The sequence below is a fragment of the Drosophila takahashii genome, chromosome 2R, assembly GCF_030179915.1.
Source record: "Drosophila takahashii strain IR98-3 E-12201 chromosome 2R, DtakHiC1v2, whole genome shotgun sequence".
In the NCBI taxonomy this organism is placed as follows: domain Eukaryota; kingdom Metazoa; phylum Arthropoda; class Insecta; order Diptera; family Drosophilidae; genus Drosophila; species Drosophila takahashii.
Genome location: NC_091679.1, coordinates 16,092,171 through 16,114,835, shown reverse-complemented (window position 1 = coordinate 16,114,835; position 22,665 = coordinate 16,092,171). Strand labels below are relative to the sequence as shown.

Here is a 22,665-nt window from a genome sequence, read left to right as displayed (position 1 = left end):
TTCTCTCTTGTCCATTGGGGATGACAAACGTATTACGAATGCCATCCTCATCCATCTAGTAATGGACAAAGTCGATGCAGGAACTAAAAGAAAATGGGAAGAACAGTTAGATTATACCTCGCCTCCCCTTTGGAGCGAGTGTAAGTCGGCCTGAACAAGCGCTATCAGCATATGGTTGCCGAAGAAGCGTGTAAGACAAAAATTGATCAGCAGAGCCAAGCTTATCCTAAAAAAAATGGAAACAGGAGTTTTTCGTTGGCTGCTGCCATAGACGATCCCGAAGTATGTGTGTTTCGCAACTCAGCAGAATATCAAGTAGGAAATTGCACTGCTTTTGCTGCCCTAAAAGTTCAGCAAAGATTCGATTTAGGAAAAAGAGTCCTTTATGCATTAACTTCCTCCGAAAGGGCCACACGGTAAAAAGATGCAAATCGAAAAGATGCAGGGTGTGTAAGTCCTCACACCACACATTGCTGCACATTTATTCGCCATCAAATCTCGCGTTGCCACCTCCTCCTCAGCCCACGCTCTTGCAGAATACTCCATCCACCTCGCATGTTTTGCATGCGACTGCATCGGATAGAGCTATTCTTGCCACAGCCATCGTGAGCAAAAAGTGGCGAATTAGTGGCTCGAGCGTTGCTTGATTATGGTTCACAAGTAAATTTTGTGACCGATGAGCTCGCTCAGAAACTCCAGATTAAGAGAGAGGACGTGTGTTTTTGCTTGCGGAGCATTGGTGGAACTAATGCTCAAGCAACCAAGAAAATACACACGATAGTCAAGTCGCGAGTGGGTAGCAGTCAATTGTAGTTTGAATTTTACATATTAAAAAATATTTCTGGTTATCATCTGGATCAAACGGTGAACACCAGCTGCTGGAGGGTGCCTGAAATTATTCAATTGGCAGATCCATTCTTCTTCAAGCCCCAAAAATAAGATATGCTTATAGGCGCAGACTCGTTCTTTGAACTTTTGTCAGTCGGCTAGATAAAGCAAGGGCCTGAGTTTCCCATTTTGCAGAAAACAGTTCTCGGCTGGATAGTGTCAGGGAGATGTGCCTCAGAAAAAATAAGAAATACTGAAAAGTTGGTACATCTCAGCTGCCAGGAGGAAGTGTTGGAGTCAATCGACACAACCCTGCAGAAATTTTGGCCTGAATCTGGTTCGAATCTGACCCAAACACTCTTGGTTCAGCATATGAAGTGGCGAAACGTAGATTTTGGTCGCTTCATGAAAGAATATGAAGCGATGGGCCACATGTCTTCCACTAACAATAAAATTCCAGACAGTCCGCACTATTTTATTCCGCACCAATGCGTGCTGCGACCTCAAAGCACCTCGACAAAGTTGAGAGTGGTATTTGACGCCTCGAGCCGTACATCGACGCAGGTCACGTTGAATCACATCTTGATGGTTGGCCCCACCATTCAAAAGGAGCTGTATTCGACCCTGCGTCGGTTCAGACTGCACAAGTTTGCGCTTGCAGCAGACGTAAAAAAGATGTATCGTCAAGTAATGGTTGACGAAGCTGACCGAAACTTTCAGCTCATAGTGTATAGACAAGATCCATCTGAGTCTCCTAAAATTTTCAAGATGAACACCGTGACCTATGGAACTTCGTCAGCACCCTATCTGGCGATTCGGCGATTAATTGGCTTGGAGAGATTGCGCAGGATTCGTGTCCACAAGCCGCCAAGGTCATTCAGAATGACTTTTATGTTGAAGATTTGTTGACTGGCGCCAAATGCGTTGAGGACCTGTTAAGCCTTCGAGACGAAGTTTCTCAGGTATTGCAAGAGGCAGGATTTGAATTTGCAAAGTGGTTTTCTAACTGCCCAGATTTGTCCGCATCTGAAAGCGCTGTCATGCCGCTAACGGCAGTCTCAGACGTAACTAAAACCCTTGGCGTGGTTTGGTTGCCGGGTAAAGATTACTTTCAATTTCGCTTTGATGACTCTTTCATGGATCTTCGTGCGACAAAACGAAACATACTGTCGGTGACTGCCCGACTTTTCGATCCTCTTGGCCCATTGTGCCCTCTAGTGACTAGGGCACAAATGTTGTTGCAGGAACTGTGGCTTCGAAATTTCGACTGGGACGAGTCGCTGCCGATGCAACTGCAGACATCTTGGAAAGCCTTTAAGGGAACCCTGTTGCAGCTGCCCAAGATCAAGGTATCGCGATTCGTTCATACAGACGCCGAAGTCCCGGCAGAAATACATGGTTTAGCTGACGCTTCCATGCGAGCATATGGAGCGTGCATCTATGTTCGCAGTAGTACCGCTGAAGGTTTAAAAGTATATTTATTGACAGCAAAATCCAAAGTAGCTCCCCTCAAGACGAAAACTTTGCCCCGCCTTGAGTTGTGCGCAGCTCACCTGCTTGCGGATCTTTATAATCGTGTAAGACCATTTCTTAATTTTCCAATCATAAAGGTGTTCCTATGGACAGACTCGGTGATCACTCTGCATTGGTTCAAAACGCATCCGTCGTCGTTGTCGGTTTTCGTCTCAAACCGAGCTGCAGAGATCCAAGAGTGGTCGGAAAAAGTAATTTGGCGACATGTCCCCACGAAAGTAAACCCAGCGGACATCGTGTCACGGATATGTGACGTTGAGGAACTCACAGCTTCCATTTGGTTCGCAGGGCCGTCGTTTTCGCTTGATGCTGAAAAAGATTGGCCTGTAAATCGACACTTGGAAGTACCTGCTGATGTCGTGTCGATGGAATTACGCAAATCAGCATTGGCGCTTGTGGTTATCCCAGAGCCCAATTATGTGCTTCAGAAAATAGAATCCTTTTCGTCCCACATAAGGCTTTTAAGGGTTTTCGTTCGTCTTTCGGTTTATTCAAAGGTGCAAAAAAGTGTCGCAGCCCTTTGAAAAAAGTATTACTCCAAGAGAACTGAATTTTGCGTTCGAGAAAATAGTGGAACTGATCCAATCTCACGAGCTCAGTGACAAAACAAACCGGTAGCAACGAATATTCAAAAACTAAGCTAACTAATAAAGTCGAATTTTCCCAGCAGTCACAAGTTTTCGCGTTGTTAATACAAAATAGTATTAAATTTTCACTTGGAAACAGGGACACTACATCAAACGATACAAATTTTTCATCTTCAAAAATATACGAGTCATTGACTCTTTCTTTAAATTCTATTTCACTTTTTACATTGAACTTTGAATTGTTTGTCAAGTTTGTTGGACAAATATCTACATAAATTGTACGACGGTGAGTTTATCATTGAGGAAATTGGACGTAACGATGTGTTTTCTTTGTGAATCTTGTTAACATAAATGTTTCCCTCTGTGTAATAATGCCTAACCTAAAAATTTTTTCCACAAAAATGTTGTTCTTTGTTTGAATTCTCAGTGTGGGATCCTGTCTTAGTATTCTATATGTTTCCGGTTCGTCAAGTAAGGCCATTCTTCTTTCAACGGTGGCTTTTTTCTAGCTTTAAGAAATTAAATTATTTAAAACAAGAAATGATTTTTTAGAAAGAAATGGTTTTTCAAGCAAGAAGAGATATTTCTTAAAACAAGAAAAAGGGTATTATAATTTCAGTCAGAAGTTTGTAACCCAGTGAAGGAGACGTTTCCGACCACATAAGGTGTATATTTATGTTCGTCTGTCCGTTTCTATGCGTACTAGTCTTTGCAGATAAAGCAAACACCTATAGTTTAATGCTCACTCGGTGCAGTTCCAGGGATTCCAGATCCAGCGTGTCTATTTAAAATTTGTTTTTAGGTTGTCAAAAATCAAAACGCCTACTTCCTACAAAGTTGCAATGAATTTTCTTATATTTGTTTGGATATTCCTATGGGAGCCTTAAGATATAGTGGTCCGATCCGGCTCGCTCCGACGTATGTACTACCTGCAATAGAAAGAAGACTTTCGAGAACGTTTCATCCCGATAGCTTTCAAGCTGAGAGACTAGTTCGCATAGAAACGGACAGACGGACATGGCTAGATAGACTTGGCTATTGGTGCTGATCAAGAATATATATACTTTATGTGGTCGGAAACGTCTCCTTCACTGCGTTGCAAACATCTCACTGAAATTATAATACCCTCTGCAAGGGTATACAAATAAATATAAGGCGAGTAATAAGGTGAAGTTATTATAGAACTCTATACCTACATATATTCTATGTACAAATATATGTATGTACCTAGCTTTTAGCTAAAAAACCGTTCAACTAAATTTGTACAAACTTGGTTAAAAGATTTCGAATTATTATTATTTTGTATATTAGTAACGGCCACTATTATATTTTTCTCAAAAATAAAATGAAATACCAGTATTTTTCTTTTGCAAATGCGGAGGGTCAAAGATGGTTTTAGGCATATAGTTTCTTGGCCAATATGTCTTAGATTGGTCCATTGATTATGTTCCGCCCAAACTATTTATATCTTTTTTCGCGTCCATACAAATTTTTCTAAGTCAAGGCTACTGCGATATTTTTCATCAAAAGAACCAGTTTTTTTCTCTTGCAAGTGCGGAGGGTGAAACGTGGTTTCCAATGCATAGTTTCTTTGGCAATGTTGCTTAGAATTGTCTATAGAATACGTTCCCTCCCTACGATTTGTTGACATGCAAATCGACCCACCCTAATGACATACCTTTAAATATTTGGAAAAGGCTTCACCTTTTATCCGCTTGAGAATCAAGTCGATTACTAACGGATTATTTTCACAACTGACGCTCGGGTGATCAAAAAAGTTGATAGCCGGGTTGTAGTCGGGCCGGGAAGGCCCTTCGTCCTACTTCCTTTTTTTGTCGTTAACATTCGGTAGCCGAAGGAAGTCAATGCACACTGGTTGATCTAGTATGGCAGAGGCGGCCAAAAATACTTCCAGTTGGAAATTAACCACTGTGCATTGAATCGGCCTACCTTTGAAAAAAAGAAATCTTGTTATTAGACTTAAAAATAGAAAAATTCAAATCGCTTATGTTTTATTTGCGAAAACAATTTATACGTACTAAAGGGCAAAATTGTCCTAGAATAACAGAAAGTATCCATTGCAATGGGGAGATTTCTAAAATTTAGAAATTAATTTTTATGAGTGTAATGTAATTTGTAGAGAACAGCATATTTTGATACCAAATCAAGAATTAGAAAACAGAGTAATTCTATCAAGTACCCTAATAGACTTAAAAAACCATTTGCTAATACTAAAACCGAATCCAAACAATATTTTGAAGAAATCAAGACAAACAAAAATGAACAAATATTATATTGGAAATCTAAAAATAAACTTCCCAAGCGTATTAACCGATACAATGACTGGTAAGAGACCGAAGCGACAAGCACACACAATTTGTATAACTGAGGACGGCAGTCCACGTAGTGACGCAGTGCATTATCTGCTGTGATGATCTGATACACCAGTCGAAAAGTATTTCAAAATCTTAAAAATCTGCATGCCAATACTTTAATAAAATCAAATAGTTTGGAAAAAATACTGGTGAAAGTGGAAAAAGTAAAAATTTTAAAAATTGGAGCTGTTAGGGCTGGTGCGAATGAAATTGCCTGCCTGTGTTGTTACTGAAAATACGAGTAAAACAAGAAAGGAAGCTAGCTTCGGCCAGCCGAAGCTTATATATCCTTGCAGATCATTCCTATTGACTTAAAAAAACATAAAATTAAGATTTACTGCTTATATGTTAAAACAATCAAAATTTTAGCTGCTTTCGTATTATTTTGGCATTATTTTTTTGATCCTTCCTATAGTAGCTATATAATAAAAACGTCAGAATTTTGTTAAATTTAATTTGAAATTTTGAAATCTTAAAGAAAACAAGAAAGGAAGTTAGCTTCGGCCAGCCGAAGTTTATGTACCCTTGCAGGTATACCTACTTAAAATGTTGTTTTTACAATGTCAAAAATCAAAACGCCTACTTTCTACAAAGTTGCAATGGTTTTTCTATTATTTTTTTTGATTATTCCCAGGGACCGAAAATAACTGTTATTGTAAATTGTTCATACAAAAAAAATCACGCACTTAGAAAGGTCTAAAAAATTTTTTAAATACACCACTATTTTTATTAGCCATTGTAGTTTACAAATCCGTAATGATTTTTATTTTTTGATTTTTATAATAAAACTCAAAAAATAACTGTTGTTTGTTGATTTTTATGTATAACAGTTATTCCCTTGACATGTTTCAAAAAATGAAATAATTAAAAATAACATGCTAATCGTGTTTTATGTAATTTACTAAAAATTTCTTAAAAAAGGCAACCGCGCATATTTTATAACTATATTTTTTTTTAAATTTATTTCACCCACAAAATCGCCATAAATCAAGTATGAGTTTTATTTTTGATCACGACGAATAACTGTTATTTGTCAACTTTTATTATAAAACTCAAGCAATAACAGTTATTCTTTGAGTTTTACTTTACAAATCAAAAAATAACGGTTAAAGTGTGATTTTTAAAATAAAACTTATAACTGTTACGGTCCCTGATTATTCCTAATGGAGCCATAAGATATAGTGGTCCGATCGGGCTCGTTCCGACATATGTACTACCTGCAGTAGAAAGAAGACTTTTGGGAAAAATTTCATCGCGATAGCTTAAAAACTGAGAGACTAGTTCGCATAGAAACGGACAGACGGACAAACGGACAGACGGACATGGCTAGATGGACTTGGCTATTGATGCTGATCAAGAATATATATACTTTATGTGGTCGGAAACGCCTCCTTCACTGCGTTGCAAACATCTGACTAAAATTATAATACCCTCTGAAAGGGTAGAAAAAGAATAAAGAATGTAATAAAAATCAACAAAGATATAGTTTCCATTTAATTTTTCGACCGCTCCTATGGCAGCTATAAGATATAGTGATCCGATTTTTTAAATATTTAATTCGAAATTCAGAAATATATAAAAAACAAGAAAGGAAGCTACCTTCGGCCAGCCGAAGCTTATATACCCTTGTAGATAAAAGAATACTCACTCGGTGCAGTTCCAGGGATTCCAGATTCAGCGTTTCGATTTATTTCAATTTTGTTTTTAAGTAGTCAAGAATCAAAACGCCTACTTCCTACAAAGTTACAATAAATTTTCTTATATTTGTTTGGGAGCCTTAAGATATAGTGGTCCGATCCGGCTGGCTCCGACATAAGTACTACCTGCAATAGAAAGAAGACCTTCGGGAAAGTTTCATCGCGATAGCTTTAAAACTGAGAGACTAGTTCGCATAGAAACGGACAGACGGACAGACGGACAGACGGACATGGCTAGATAGACTCGGCTATTGGTGCTGATCAAGAATATATATACTTTATGTGGTCGGAAACGTCTCCTTCACTGCGTTGCAAACATCTGACTGAAATTATAATACCCTCTACAAGGGTATAATAATATTCCCAAGAGTAGAAGGTAATATTTAAAAAGTCACCGAAGCTGAAATTTTTAAACGTTATTTTTCCGATCCTTCCTATGGGAGCTATAATATACAGTTATCCGATCCGGCCGGTTCTGACTTATATACTACCTGCAATAGAAATAAGATTTTTGGGAAAGTTTTATCCCGATAGCTTAAAAACTGAGAGACTAGCTTGCGTAGAAATAGACGGACATGGCTAGATCGACTCGTCTACACACAAAAAATAGACTTGGTAAAATCAACTGTAATAATTGTCAAACAGGCCCAAGTTTTTTTTAGTGTGTGGCTAAATTTTTGAAGGCCCAAACTTCTGTACTACTATAGCTACAGACATGGGCTATAGCTCGTTTTAAATCTGAGTTCTTGGTTATCAAATAAAAACACTTCTTAGCGAGGTAAAAAACTAGTGACGATCACACAAAAAATTAGTACACACTTTCGAAAATTCTCTCCATTGTGTGTATTTTGTTGTTATGAAATGACTATTTACTTAGTAGAATTGACAATTTTGCTGGTTGGGGCCTGTTTGACAATTATTACAGTTGATTTTACCAAGTTTTTTTTTTGTGCGCAGTTAAAACTTTGACGTCGAATTCCAAAGACATGGGGCAATGGTTTAAGATGGGTATATCTTTAAGTAATGTCGTGGTGTTTTAAGTGTGTGTTTTAGCAAGAAACATATAAGTAACATTATGGTAAGTCCAATTGTTTAGGACACAAAATTTCCAAATGTCGGCAAGCATAGGTTTTAAATATTCTTAGCTATACAGCGGAACCTGTTAGTGATGGAACATATGCAAGTTGATTGGGCATTTGGTTGGTTTGTGGACATTTTTGGCTATGTAGGTGTGTTATTGTATCAAGCTTGTTTGATTAGATATAAAATTGTGTTACTAGGTAAAGTCCTTGATGTTCAAAATCGGATCATCAGAACTCGAGATAAATAATAAAATATTGAGAAAAAAGAATACAAAAGTTAGCATAAAGTGTAAATAGAATAAAGTGAAAGTACCCTTCTCGTAAGGGGTTACATAGGGTTTTTGGGCCTAAGAACAAGCACTGTTTTGTGATTTTTGAAAATTATTTCGAAAGATACTAGCTTGTTTTTAAATATTTTAAATACCTATTCAGTTCTGCTGACACTCAAAAAAAAGCATGCAACCAATGGACTTAATAACTGGTGTCACGATCATCTTAAAATTATAAAGTACATTTTTTCTGATAATGTATCTTGAAATCTCGTGCTTGAACGAAAGAATTAAAAAATATTATATTTGATGGGTACAACAAATTTCATAAAATCCGGATGACAATTTTTTGAGTTATCGTGTCTCCCCCCGTGGTATCGAGAAAAACGCGATTGAAATGCGATTCGTCAGGCAAAATGCTCAAAAGAATTTAACTTTCAAAAGAAAATATTTCGTAAAATATTGGTCCGAACTAATTGAAGTTTTAGAAGTGTAATCTAGACAACTCTAACTAATTAAAAAAAATGTTTAAATATATTTTTTTAACCCTATATAGCCTCTTAAAGAGTGAGAAAAACTTTACCGTAGCAGTTTGCGATATACGTTTAAAACCTGGTGTAATAAGATGTATCGATGTAGACCTGTAAACTGGCGGATATGTATGTACTTGATAATAAGTATATATGTATAAATAAATCAAGCCAAAAATAACAAAATGTAAGTTTTGTAAAAAATCTGTTTTTATAATAGGTTATGCATGTACTATTAATATAATTTTGTGTTCAAATGTGTAAATACAGTAAGAACTGCATTTACTAATAATGAAAAATTAAATACATACGAATTGTTATAAAAATATATGCATATACATTATAAAAAATCATAAAAATGGATGTTGATTGATTTATAAGAAAAGTTCTTAAAATTTATGATTAAAAAATTACTTTTCCACTCAATAAATATGAATTAGTGAAAAAAATTATTTACTATATTCTTTTGTTTTTTCTTATAAAAAGTTTACGTAGGTATATTGCTCATATACACCCTTTGTGAATCTGGCTAGATAAACGGATATGCATATATCGCCTAATAACGAGTATTAAAATAAATATTCCTTTTAGAATCCGAATCAAATCCCTCACTAAGTTGCAAACTTATACTTAAAATAATAATACCTTATGCAAGGGAAAATGTATAGAATTTTAATGCATTTCCCATACAATACACGTATTTATATATAATGTTTAGATTCATGCAATATAAAGAATGTTGCCAAAGTGTACGACTTTTGGTAAAAGATGCATCAAATTTAGTTAGTCTGAAGTAAGCTATTCCGAAGGTAAGGAGCTAATATTTACTAGTCAACAACTTTAAAGATAAATTATTTTTTGTAGAAATTACGGATACGAATATATTTATAATAATTTTTTGCAATCTTTTTTTTTTTAATTCCTAGTGACCATTTTTTTATGAGGATTAGCTTAAAGCAAATAACGTCATAATGGCTTATTCCTGGGATAACCGTGTCGATTTTGTTGTTCGATATATGTATGGTAAGTAGAAAAAACTTAGATTACATTTTGGTAACCATTATCGAATAAAATGCCTAGCCTAGCTATCATGCTATTTTTGTTACACGTATAAGGTAAAAATAGTTTCTTTAAGTAAGTCTTTTTTCGATGACAGGAAAGTACAGTGGTCTAAAAATCAAAAACCAAAGAGATATAAAAAAAGCACTTAAGTGCTTTTTAAATTCTCCTGGTTGTGAAAGGGTACATTGTATTCGTGCAAAAGTATGTTACAGGGAGAAAAAGCGTTTCCGACCTTATAAAGTATATATATTTCTGATCAGGGTCACTAGCCGAGTCTATATAGCCATGTCTGTCTGTCCGTCTATCCGTCTATCCGTCTATCCGTCTGTCTGTCTGTCTGTCCGTCCGTATGAACGCTGAGATCTCGGAAACTACAAAAGCCAAAAAGTTGGGATTACCAACACATATTCTTGGGCTTCCTACGCAACGCAAGTTTATTTCAGCCGAGCGCCCCGCCCCCTAGAACGCCCACAATCGCCCACTAACGATTTTAAAATGTGTCTGGCGCCCACACCTTTAAAGATTTCCGAGAAGTATAAATGCAATTTTGTTTTTTAAATCGGGCCATCCCTTAAAAAGTAATGCGCATTCAAAAAAAATGTATATATCCATGTTCCTTGCACTCCCTATAGCGGAGTAACAGGCACTAGATAGCCGGGACACCAATACCCGAGGGTATAACAAAAGAGTATTATTATACAACTTTGAAATTGTTCTGAAAGCGGCTAAGGGCCTTAGTTGTACATGTAACGATTGATACTTTAAGATCAACCAATTCATTAAAATTATGATATTTTACTAAAAATATGGATATGAACTAAATATAGATTGTTACCAATTTTTTTTTTTAAATATTTAATATATCCTTGATCGATTCTATGACACCTATAAGATATCATTGACCGATGAAAAAATGCTAAGCATAGAGTTTAATTGATAAATAATGCGGTAATTCCGATTTATATGAAAAAATATTCATATAGAACCGAGATATTTCACTTTGTAATAAGCGTTGCAAAGTTTTGACTGTAAGGGGTATAAATATTAGAAAACTTAGAACCGAATAAGTAATTTTTTATATTTTCTTTCTTCTTAAATCGTTTTTATACCCTTGCAGAGGGTATTATGATTTCAGTCAGAAGTTTGCAACGCAGTGAAAAACACGTTTTTAAATGGATTATGGACTTTATGGACCCCATAAAGTGTAACTATTCTTGATCAGCATTAGTAGACGAGTCGATCTAGCCATGTCCGTCTGTCGGTTTCTACGCAAACTAGTCTCTCAGTTTTTTATGCTATCGGGATGAAACTTTCCTAAAAGTTTTCTTTCTATTGCAGGTAGTATATAAGTTGGAACCAGCCGGATCGGACAACTACATCCTATATCTCCCATAGTATACTCGGCATCGTTTGATACGATCAAATGAGTACAGAAAATAACACCAGTTTGCAAAATAAAATCGACCTCCTCCTCATCGAAGACAATCATAATTTTCCGGTTCAGTACATCTCCCTGATTAAGAAATGGGCACTTAAAATTTTTTGTAAAGCAAAAACAACAAGAAAAATATGAAAAAAATTGATTTTTGACTTTGAAAGAGTGCCACAACCAGAGTTTTTGAGATATTCTATGTAAGTTAGGTTCAGACAGTTTCTACATTATTTCTTAAGAAAATAATGCCCTTTCCTCACCAGAGCTGAATGTAGCATTTTGACATTTTTTGGTATATGTTACATTATTCCCATATATTTTCAAGTGGTTCTAGAGGTGGGAGAAAAGAGCATTCGACAATACATGCTACTACATTTCGATATTCTCGTGCCTAAAATACGAAATATCTGAGTATTTTTTGACTATCGACAAAACGGCCATCGTAAAATTTTCGAAATAATCAAGGCCCACTATAGATGATTTCTTTGCGGAAAAAAAATTACGAATAACTGCAGTTAACAAAACCTGACCAATCTTTTGCCGCTCAGGTTTGTCACAGGAAGTATGAAGCAACAAACCACCATGTCGATAAGACCACCGAAGGATTGCAAAATCAACAATAAAATGATCCCAAAAAAAGATCTAATGTGCATGCATAGCTTAAAAATTAAAAAAAAAGATAATGCAATATATAATGCAAAAAACAAAAGCTTAATAGAACATTCAAATCTTTATTGCCCATGGTCAATACATTTGATTGTTCAAATCTCCTGCTGGCGGATAGTAGTATTTGAAAAATTATGCCCATATTTCAGGTTTTGAAAAATGTCTTTCTCATGAAAAGCTTCCAACGCTTTCCTTTGTGTTTCCGTGCCTGTGCTTTTTCTCTAGCTGTTTCTGAATTTTCAGCAGAAAACACATGACAAAAAAAAGCTAATTTTTGTTAGCATTGAATATTTTGAATTCAAAAGCAAAGCACATCCGTTTTCGAAATAATAAATGCTGAATGCTAAATGCTGTCCCGGGCGGACAAGAAATGACATTTTTTTGAATACCGAAAAAATACTACAGTATGTACATCAGTGAGGAAACGGCATAAAAAATCGGATATAAAATTATTTTTATGGTGTCTATTTTTTTAAGTGTGTTCTTGAGTTCTGATAACCTGATTTGGGCAATTTTAGACTCATTTTACAGGTAATAGAATGTTCTTTAACTTTCTTATACACAGCATTGAGTCAGTCATTAGTTTAGAAATTACACCTCGTCAAAATTAAAAAAGAGGAAAAATGCCAAAACTCTGGAGTAAATGGCTTCGTTAAAAATACTCGCATGAAAACCGAAATAAGATTTATTCCTTCTACTTAAAGATACAACCTTAAGCAAACTAATAAGACCATTAGCTCAAAAATCAACCAAGGTTTTCATTTTGTATACATTTTTCAAGTTTGGAAAACAGGACTGTAATATCCTGTTAAAGCCCTGTTAAGGCTCTGTTTTATCAGTTAACAGCTGTAAACATCCAAAAAACCACAGTTGTCCCAAGCTTTAAATATTCATATACAGGGGTGTCACAGAAATCTCTTTCAACCGAAGACGGTTGGATTTTGCATTGATGCACGTAAGAACTTTAACCCCCGATAAAATTCATTTGCTGGTATATTCTAATGATCATTAGCTCTTTTTTTTTTGTCAAAGTACCATCTACCAGAAGAAGTTGTAAAACTAATTTCGGACATGGACGGACATGCGTCGACTCAGCTAGTAATTTTGATCATGAATATACTTATATACTTTACTAGCTATACCCGGAGCGTCTTCGTTCGCCTAAAATAAGTCTGGAGTACGGTTGTCAGGACGTTCGTATTTCTTATTGTGGCGTTTTTAAGAAAAATAAGTGTTTTTTTTAGAAAACAAATACAAAAAAATGTTTTATAGGGTTCTAAGTTTTAAAATATTTATTTTGATTTTTGAAAAAAAAAATTATTCAAATCGGTCAACTATATCTTATAGCTGCTATAAAAACGATTATTATAAAGGGGAATATCTCAATTCTATTTCAATATTGGTTCATGTAAATCGGGATTAAGTCATTATTTATCATATTAACTCTTACCTTTTTTTTAAATTGGTCAATGATATCTTATAGGTGTCATAGAATCAATCAAGGAAATATATCATATTTTCAAAAAAATCTGGTAGAAATCGGTATTTATTTCATATCTATATTTTTAGTAAAATAACATAATTTTAAATTTAAAACCCAAATTTGTTTATTAATTTATACCTTCTTTTCTTATTGGCTACAATTCTACTTCGAAAACAAGAGAGAACTCTATAGTCGGGTTGGTGTCCCGACTATTTAATACCCATCACTCAGCTAAAGCGAACGCTGTACTCGGGTTTGGTGTCCCGACTATAATCGTAGCTCAGCTAAAGGGAGTGCGAGGGAGATAGATATATGATTAGATATTTGGATTGCGTATAACTTTTTAATGAATGGTCCGATTTGAAAAATGTCTTCTATATTTCGATAGGTATAAATATACATGTTCACGCCAAAAGGGCGTTTAATTTCGGTAGGCAGTGTCGAGCGGCAGTTTTCTCCAGATGTGCACATCTCGCGCGCTCGCACTGCCCTTCGCTCTCCCTCTCCAACTCTCCCGCAACTCTCCGCTCCGCTCTGGAGCCACTAAGCTAAGATTAGAGTAATTAGTTCTATTTTCAAGTGTCAAATAAACAGACGCACGTCGCGCAAAACCCCGAAAGTTTTCCCGTATTTTCCATACATATTTCCGCGCGGATTTTCGCTGCATCTCCTTGGAACTCAACCACTTCTACGATCAAGCTAGCGCCGCCCCAACATGTTGGTCCTTCGAGCCGGATTTCAATTCTTCCGAAGATTATCTCCAGCGCCTACGGTGGCTTGAACCGCTTCAGCTAAGTTCCATTTCCATTTGTTATTTTTGCCATTTGCCGGGCATACAGCCAGTTGTTCGAACCCCATTTCGTTCAATTTGTTGTATGATTTCTTGTCTAAATCGAAAAGCAATTTTAATCCGACGCAACGGCATTTAATATATATATATATATATATATATAAAGGATAGAATAGATTTAATAGCTGCTAGATGTTGCTCATAAATTATAAGGTCAGAGCCAGGTGGAATATAGGAACATGTAATAAAGATAGACAAGGATTGGAGGGTAACTTTCACACCAACAAATTCAATGTCACTAGGGACATGAGAGTGAATTCTCTCAGAATTTAGGGTAGAAGTAACAGCAATTAGAACGCCGCCCCCCCTACGGGAAAGGCAATCAGTTCTGTAGGTATTAAAATTATTTGCAAGAACTTCAGAGTCTGTTATCTCTGGTTTCAGCCAAGTTTCAGTAAAAGCTAAGATATCGTCCGTAAATGCCGAGGAGTCAGCATAAAGCTTGGGTAGCTTCATGTTAAGTCCTCTAACAGTTTGGTAAGCCAATAATAAACTTTTCAGTTTTTTGGCCCCGTGGAAGGCCTATTATTTGTTCTCGGTTTATTAGGAACAAATTCTTTTATAACCAGATCATCATTAAGCCAGAAGCTTTCAGAAAGCAGTTCTTTAATCACATCAGGCGGACAAAATATTTTAAAAGACGATATCCTACGGGCGTATGAAAATCTAAATTGTTCCACCGCAATATCCCGGATGGGAATTTTTCTCGAATAAATTCCAAAACATCCTCAGATGTGGTATCAGGCGTACATCTTGAAACAAACAATTGCTTCCTATGTGAGACAACTGAGAGTATCTTACGCCCTCCAGCAGCAGTCCGAACATTACCCAGCTGTGAGCCAGAAACGGCACGTTTGGGTACAACTGGGAGTTTCTTTCGCCCTTAAAACAGCAGTCTGAACGTCACTCGGTTGAGAGACAGAAACGGCAGCTACTGAACCTGTGGGTGTGGTCGGCACCGAATTGGTTGACTGCGCCGGCTCTGAGGACTCAGAGCACATTTACAAACATGCATCATCCCTTCGCAGAGCCAACAGAAAATAAAAGGGTCTTTAGGTGTAGTCGAATAAGTAAAATTTTTCTTAGAACAGACGAGACCCATTATAAGAAACAAGGTAATTAAAAAGAGTAAAAAAACGAGAGAGAACGCTATAGTCAGGTGGGTGTCCCGGCTATTTAATACCCGTCATTCAGCTAAAGGGAGTGCGAGGGAGATGGATGTACAGTTTTTTTGATTGCGCATAACTTTTTAATGAATGGTCCGATTTAAAAAATGTTTTACATTCCGAAAGGTATAAATATACACAACAAAATGGAATTTATACTTCTCGGAAAAGGTGTTGTCGCCAGACACATTTTAAAATCGTTAGTGAGCGATTGTGGGCGTTAGAGGCGGCGTGGTGCTCAGCTGAAATAAACTTGCGCTATAGGGTCGAAAACGTTTCCCTCTAGCTGTTACATACTTTTGCAAGAATACAATATACCCTTTTACTCTATGAGTAACGGGTACAAATACTGGTTTTTTGATGAAAAATATCTCAGTTGCCTTGAATTTTGAATATTTGCATGGACGCGAAAAAAGATATAAATCGTTTGGGCGGAACATAATCAATGGATCATTCTAAGACATATTGGCCGAGAAACTATATGCCTAAAACCATGTTTGACCCTCCGCATTTGCAAAAGAAAAATAATGGCAGTATTTTTACCAAATTCATCGTGATTAGAATATTAAATTACATTTTCAACGAGGTATTGCACGAGTCGGTAGCTTGACTCGTTAAGAGACTATTATACTTAAAAATCTAGGTTTTTTTTTTATTTTCCCTCCAAACTGGGGTGTTTCATTCTAAGTCTGCATATTGCTGGGCGGAAGCAGAGCAGGTGAATAGATTGATTTAATAGCCGGTTGGCTATCACTATATATATTTAGGTGTTTACCTAGGAGACTGGTATTCCATTAGCAGTTTAGTGTTTTCTTTATAGCGTGGAACTCCGGGAGTCTGAAAGACTTCCTGATATCTAATTGTTCGGAGTATGCTCCTCCGCCAACGTGTCTTTCTAATTTTGAGCCATCTGTATAGCAACAAATTGCGTCTGTTGGGCCAGTTCGACCCTGTTGCCATTCCTCCCTATCTGGAATCAGGGCCTCGAAGGGTGTGTGTTTGTATTCAAGAGATTTGCATACATCCGTTTTCTTTGGAATCGACTTAGCAGGCTGTAGTATCTTAGCATGGCCATAGAGTTGGGCTTGTGTAGTTGGAAGGACTCCACTAATACACAAAGCCGCCATTCGCTGTACTTTGTTTAGGAGAGCTAGGATGCAGTGTTTTTATAGAACGGTCCATTATAGAGCCAGCCCGTATAGAAGGATTGGCTTGACTACCGCTGCCCACTGCCGCTACACTAGCCCAAATGCCTTTTTACTGGAGTAAAGTGCAATGGTTGCTTTTTTGGTTCTCTCTTGGTGGTTTAAGCCCCATTTAAGACGCTTATCTAATACCAACCCCAAGTATCTGGGTTGAGTTGTGGGACCTTGTACTTATTTGTAAATAGAAGTTCCCTTTTTGAAGGATTAACCCTAAACCCATTTTTTATCGTCCATACCGATAGTCTGTCTGACTGTAAGTTGCTGTAATTTCAAAGCAGAAATATATTAAGATGCCCTTTGGCTAAAAGGCAGGCTCAAATTTTATCTTCTTTGGGGTCAAGCATTAGCTTATACTCTTTTTTGAAGTGAAACTTCGTTATGCATTTCGGGGACGGGGTAAAACCAATTCATGACCGTCACGAAAATCTTCTTATTCCCTATCACAGCTGACAAACATTCTCTTTGTACTCTTCTATCCTCTCTTCGCTCTGAGCGCGCAGAGCGCTCATAATTATTATTATTGCACATAAATATATTATGTGTAATAATAATAACATACTAAATATAACATAATAAATATTTGTGTGTATATATGTATTTGCACCATGTGCGAGCGCGCTCTGAGTGAAGGAATATAAAATATATATAACGGGTGCTTTTTTTAGAGGTATAGAACTTTAAGTTGCAATAAAACAACGATGGATTGACATGAATTTTTATACCCGTTACTCGTAGAGTAAAAGGGTATATTAGATTCGTGCAAAAGTATGTAACAGGTAGAAGGAAGCGTTTCCGACCCTATAAACTATATATATTCTTGATCAGGATCACTAGCCGAGTCGATCTAGCCATGTCCGTCTGTCCGTCTGTCTGTCCGTCTGTCTGTCCGTCTGTCTGTCTGTATGAACGCTGAGATCTCGGAAACTATAAAAGCTAGAAGATTGCCATTTTGCATGCAGATTCTAGGAGTTCCTACGCAGCGCAAGTTTGTTTCAAAAGGGTATCACGCCCCTTTTAACGCCCACAATCGCTTATATACGATTTTAAAATTTTCAATATTTCGGAAAAGTAAAAATGCAGTTTTATTGTGTTTATGAATACCTATCAAAATGTAGAAGAAATTTTTTTTTAAATCGGACCATTCGTTAAAAAGTTACGGTGGATCAAAGTTTTTATCTTCATCTCCTTCGCACTCCCTTTAGCTGAGTAACGGGTATCTGATAGTCGGGGCACCCGACTATAGCGTTCTCTCTTGTTTTTTATTCGAAAGATAATCTTGTGACATTAAATTATATATATGATTTCTGGCATATGACTGCCACGGCTGGCTCGGATGTAGTCCAATCTGGACGTCCAATTTTCGATGACTTTCTCCAACATTTGGGGCCGTATTTCGGCAATAACACGGCGAATGTTGTCTTCCAAATGGTCAGGCGTTTGTGGCTTATTCGCATAGACCAATGACTTTACGTAGCCCCACAGAAAGTAGTCTAGCGGTGTTAAATCACAAGATCTTGGAGGCCAATTTACAGGTCCAAAACTTGAAATTAGACGCTCACCAAACGTGTCTTTCAATAAATCAATTAAAATTGCACTATTTGCAAGCGTTGTTCAGGCGTGAGTCTATTCATGATGAATTGCCAAAACCAAACTGAGAATAAATCACTTGACAGCTGTTAAATAGGTCGCCATCTTGAACAGTAATGCCAACATAAAATTCTATACCTCTAAAAAAACACCTTTTATAAAGAGCATTTCGACAGAAAATCATGTTTTAATACATACAGTGGCGGACAAAAGTCTACATACGACCCCCTTTTTTGGGAGTTTTCCCACTCCTTTAGCTTTTACAGAAAAAGGAATGATGCAATCTAGTTTTAAATGCTGTTATTACTCAAAAACCAAAATTTCATTCTTATACAACAAAAACATAAAAAGTTATAAGCAAAAAACCTAACAATGGCACTGACAAAAGTCTACATACGATTTTTTACATAGAACTTTCGAAATTTTTGCTTCAAAATTTCACAATCCTGGTCTATAGTTCTTAGTGGTGGTGAAAATAATTGACAAGGAGGATAATTTAGCAGCTAATCCTTCACGATATGCGGTGTATGCCGAGGATCGTTATCCTGTTGGAAGTTCCAGCTCGTTTCGAGGCATAATTTGTACCCAGATGTTTTCAAAATACGTTCTAATATGGTCTTATACTGAGAAGGAATCATAATGCCCTCGACGAAGACCAAATTTCCCACTCCCGAGGCTTCAACTGGCCCCCACACCATGACTTTGCCACCATAATCCCAAAATTGGACCAAAAAGCACTTCGGTGGGAATGTCATTATGTGGGGATCAGTTGAAGCCTACGCAGCGCAAGTTTATTTCAGCCAAGCGCAACGCCCCCTCTAACGCACACAATCGCCCTTTAACGATTTTAATCCATCTCCCTCGTTCTTTAGCCGAGTGACGGGTATTAGATAGTCGATATAGCGTTCTGTCTTGTTTTTCAGTTTTATTTTTTCCGATTAGAAATAATGATTATTTTAATGAAATACTCATTATTTTTGAGGAATATTAAGTGCTTGATTTTTTTGTTCAAAAAATAGATCAATAATCAATATTTAATTGTAATATTGTTATTTATGTAATATTGTATACATGTAACTAAATATGAAATAAACCAAATCCATGCTTCGTCCTTGAATTACCCTGCAGGAAACGGAATCAGTTTTGGACCATTAAAATACTAGTTGGGTCAAGAAGGTTAACTAGTTCAAGTTATGTCCATTTTCTTGTAACGAAGTGGTCCATTTTTCATATGCTTGTCGTCGGAAACAACTAGTCCATTTGCTACTAGATTTGCACTAGTGACTGTTAACCAATTTACGGTTACAGCTGTTCAGCTACACTAAAAAAATATTTTCACGAAAAAAATAAAAATTAATCTCTAAACCACCAAGTGATTGGATTTCACTAGTACTTGACGATGCCTAACTTGACGCTCTCCTAAGTATTAGTATCCAATTAATAGGCCTGGTCCTTAGAGAATTTCTGATAATCATTATGTAATCAAATACAGTAAATGATAATTAAATGGAATTAAAAGAAAACTTACTTGTTTTAAGGCAAGTCGCCCTCTCTAGGACTTGAACCCGGGACCTTTGGATTTGTAGGCACACTAACTGATTGAGCCATACACGCATCACATTTTGTATTGCCCTAACAAGGTTTATAAATTTTAGTGTGACATAAATCAAAAACAGTGATTTTTCACATATAAATTGCCTCGGACAGTTTAAACTAAGTTTAAAATAAAACTAAATCATCACAAAGAAAATAAAAACCAAAAAATAATTTACAAAGACTGGGAATTGAACCGAGAACCTATTCAGTTTAATTGGTTTTGTGTTAAATTTCCCAAGACATTTACACCCTAGGCTATATTTTTGGATCATATGTGTTTCATTTGCATTTGGTTAAATTCCAGTTGTATTTTAATTGGACTTTAACATGTATTTGTTCTACAAATTAAATAGTTGTGATTTTTTTTGTTAGAAAGGTACCAGTCCGAGACAAGTTGCTTTTTTACTAGTTTTGTATTATTCATTTTTTCGACTAGCACAAATTTTTTAGACCCTTTGTAGTCAAAATGCATTCAGACAAATTCTGGTTGCTTTATATTAGTTGTATAACTAGTTGTTTTTCAGACTAGTTCGCATTTTTCCTGCAAGGCTAAGACAGAAAAAAAGAGCTAATGAAATGATAAAAGAGAGAAGACACAAGTTTCACTTCTGTCGTGCTTGGCTTGACACACCCATTTTTTTCGTAGTGCAGCAACCTTTTTTCCTACCACCCAAGGTTCCTTTATTAGGACTAAGCTGTAGTGCAGCCGACGCTGCTTTACTGTGATGAAGGTTGATATGGAGAAGTCTTAGTGATATCTGCTGCTGCAACCTCCACCACAGTGAAGTCGGCCTTCTCTGTATCGGTCAGGTATACGTCTTCACTTCCATTAGTGAGGAATCGGTGGAATAGCACTCCTCCGGCCCTCCGGCTCTAAGACGGAAGCGAAGTTGCGCCCATGCAGCTTCGATTGGCGCAACTGACTAGTTGTTTAGGACTATAACCGCCTGGATTCCGTCCTCTTCATGTTCCTCCACCTTGACGACCCTCCAGTCTATAGTGGGAAGGTGCGGATTGCATTCCTCTAACATGCTCAGAACGTCCGGCACCTTTATTGCTGCTGGAAGCCTGGCTTCTCTCGAATCATGCGCAGGCATATGATTGAGAGGTGGGACTCCACTGCCTTCCATTTGTTCCTGGGAATCCTGCCCTCCGGATCGCCCCTGTCAATAAGACCGAGTAAGACTGGGTGATCTGCGTATGTGTATTTAATTTCACCAGTGGGTGGTCCGATCGCCTTGGCTATGCTTACCGTTGCCTTTGGTGCTGTTGCTCCTGAGGCGGACGTAACGGCAGCCGGCTTCCTGCCACCCAATATCACCAATTTGGGATGCGGCCCTTTCTGCTGGTGTTTGCGTTGGAACCTGTGTTCTGCATTTCTGTGGGTTTTTTGAGAGTTCTTGTCTCTGTTTTAGTTTTGTTAGTTGTTTTGTTGTCCATAATAAGATCCCCCGAGTTGCGGAGAAGGGAAAGATCCGCCCGGGCAGAGATCCGCGATGCCCAGGTAAAGCGATAGTTAGAATAGTGGTCGCCATATCCCTGAGCTTACTGTTCGGGACTGGTCTAGTAGTATTGGCACGGTCCGAATTACACCGTAGTCTGGCCCAGAGTGAGATGTTGTTTGGAAAAGGAAGGGGGTAGGTAGTGTGTAGGGTATTGGGTTTGTGTAGAACAACTATTTAGATGCGGCTTGTAGCGTGTGCGTTGGTGCGAATCGAAAACGAATTTCACTTACTCGTGCATAGAGGTCGTGCACTTTTTTCTTTTCTTCTGACTGAGCCCGCCGGATGGGGTATGGGTTCTTTCTTCAACATTCTATGCTACACTGCATCACAAATGCATACCGAAAACTACAGATTGGACTAAGATGTGGGCTAAAACGACGGGAAATTATGATGAGCGGTACTAATTTAGAACGAATTTGGGGTGTGTGAGCTGTTGTAACCCCATGTCTTTACCGTCCCTACCATGGTGACGCGCGCATAATATGATCAGACTTTGTATTTAAGTTTACCTAACGCATGACCTGGAATCGATTTCTGTAATCGCGACGATCCAACTATTAAATATATAATCCATTATTATTTGCATGATTATACACATTTATTCACAATTTCCTTCGCGGAGATGATACTTCATAAATTCTCATAACAAAATATAGCTCTTCCAAAAATTAACGACTATTCGGTCGTTTACTTAAAGTTTGACTGGTAGTCCATGGTTTGAGTTAACTTTACTTCAATTATTCCTGAAAAAATTTATTATCCCTTTTTTCTGTCTTAGGTTACTTTGAAGATTATAGGTTTAATAATTTAAGGACGAAGCATGGATTTGGTTTATTTCATATTTATTTACAAGTATAAAATATTACATAAATAACAATATTACAACATGCTGTGACTTTAAAATTTTGAATGCGCCCACCTCCTCTTGTGGTTGAGTTAGATTGAATTTTCCAAAACGACCGTATAAAAGAGACATGTAACTATTTAATTCCGAAAAGATTACTAAAATTGGTTGACCACTCTTAAAGATATATCCCAAAAGCCGAACAACTTTTGTGATTTTCTTAAATTAAAGATACCGCAAATACCAGAGCTGATGGACTATAGGCGTAGTGGCAACTTATGCTTAGAAAAGCCTAATTTATCGAAATAAAATGGTGGCAGGCCTGGACATCGACCCATGTCACATTTTGTCGGCCTGTGTAATTAATT

At 37.0% G+C, this 22,665-nt stretch overlaps 2 protein-coding genes across 2 annotated transcripts in view; both read left to right on the top strand.

The window, feature by feature from the left end:
• Positions 1-1,260: 1,260 nt before the first annotated feature.
• LOC138912175 (uncharacterized) lies at positions 1,261-2,691 on the top strand. The gene is made up of 4 exons (XM_070212038.1): positions 1,261-1,456; positions 1,597-2,300; positions 2,439-2,552; positions 2,650-2,691. The coding sequence occupies exons 1-4, from the start codon at positions 1,261-1,263 to the stop codon at positions 2,689-2,691; spliced, it is 1,056 nt and encodes a 351-aa protein (XP_070068139.1).
• A 6,996-nt stretch (positions 2,692-9,687) lies between these two features.
• Positions 9,688-22,665, top strand: part of Scp1 (Sarcoplasmic calcium-binding protein 1) — a 117,093-nt gene continuing 104,115 nt past the window's right edge. Inside the window, exons 1-2 of the mRNA XM_070213097.1 lie at positions 9,688-9,710; positions 9,828-9,924. Coding sequence (XP_070069198.1) covers positions 9,873-9,924 — 52 coding nt within the window. The 5' untranslated portion in view covers positions 9,688-9,710; positions 9,828-9,872. The remainder of the gene's footprint in view (positions 9,711-9,827; positions 9,925-22,665) is intronic.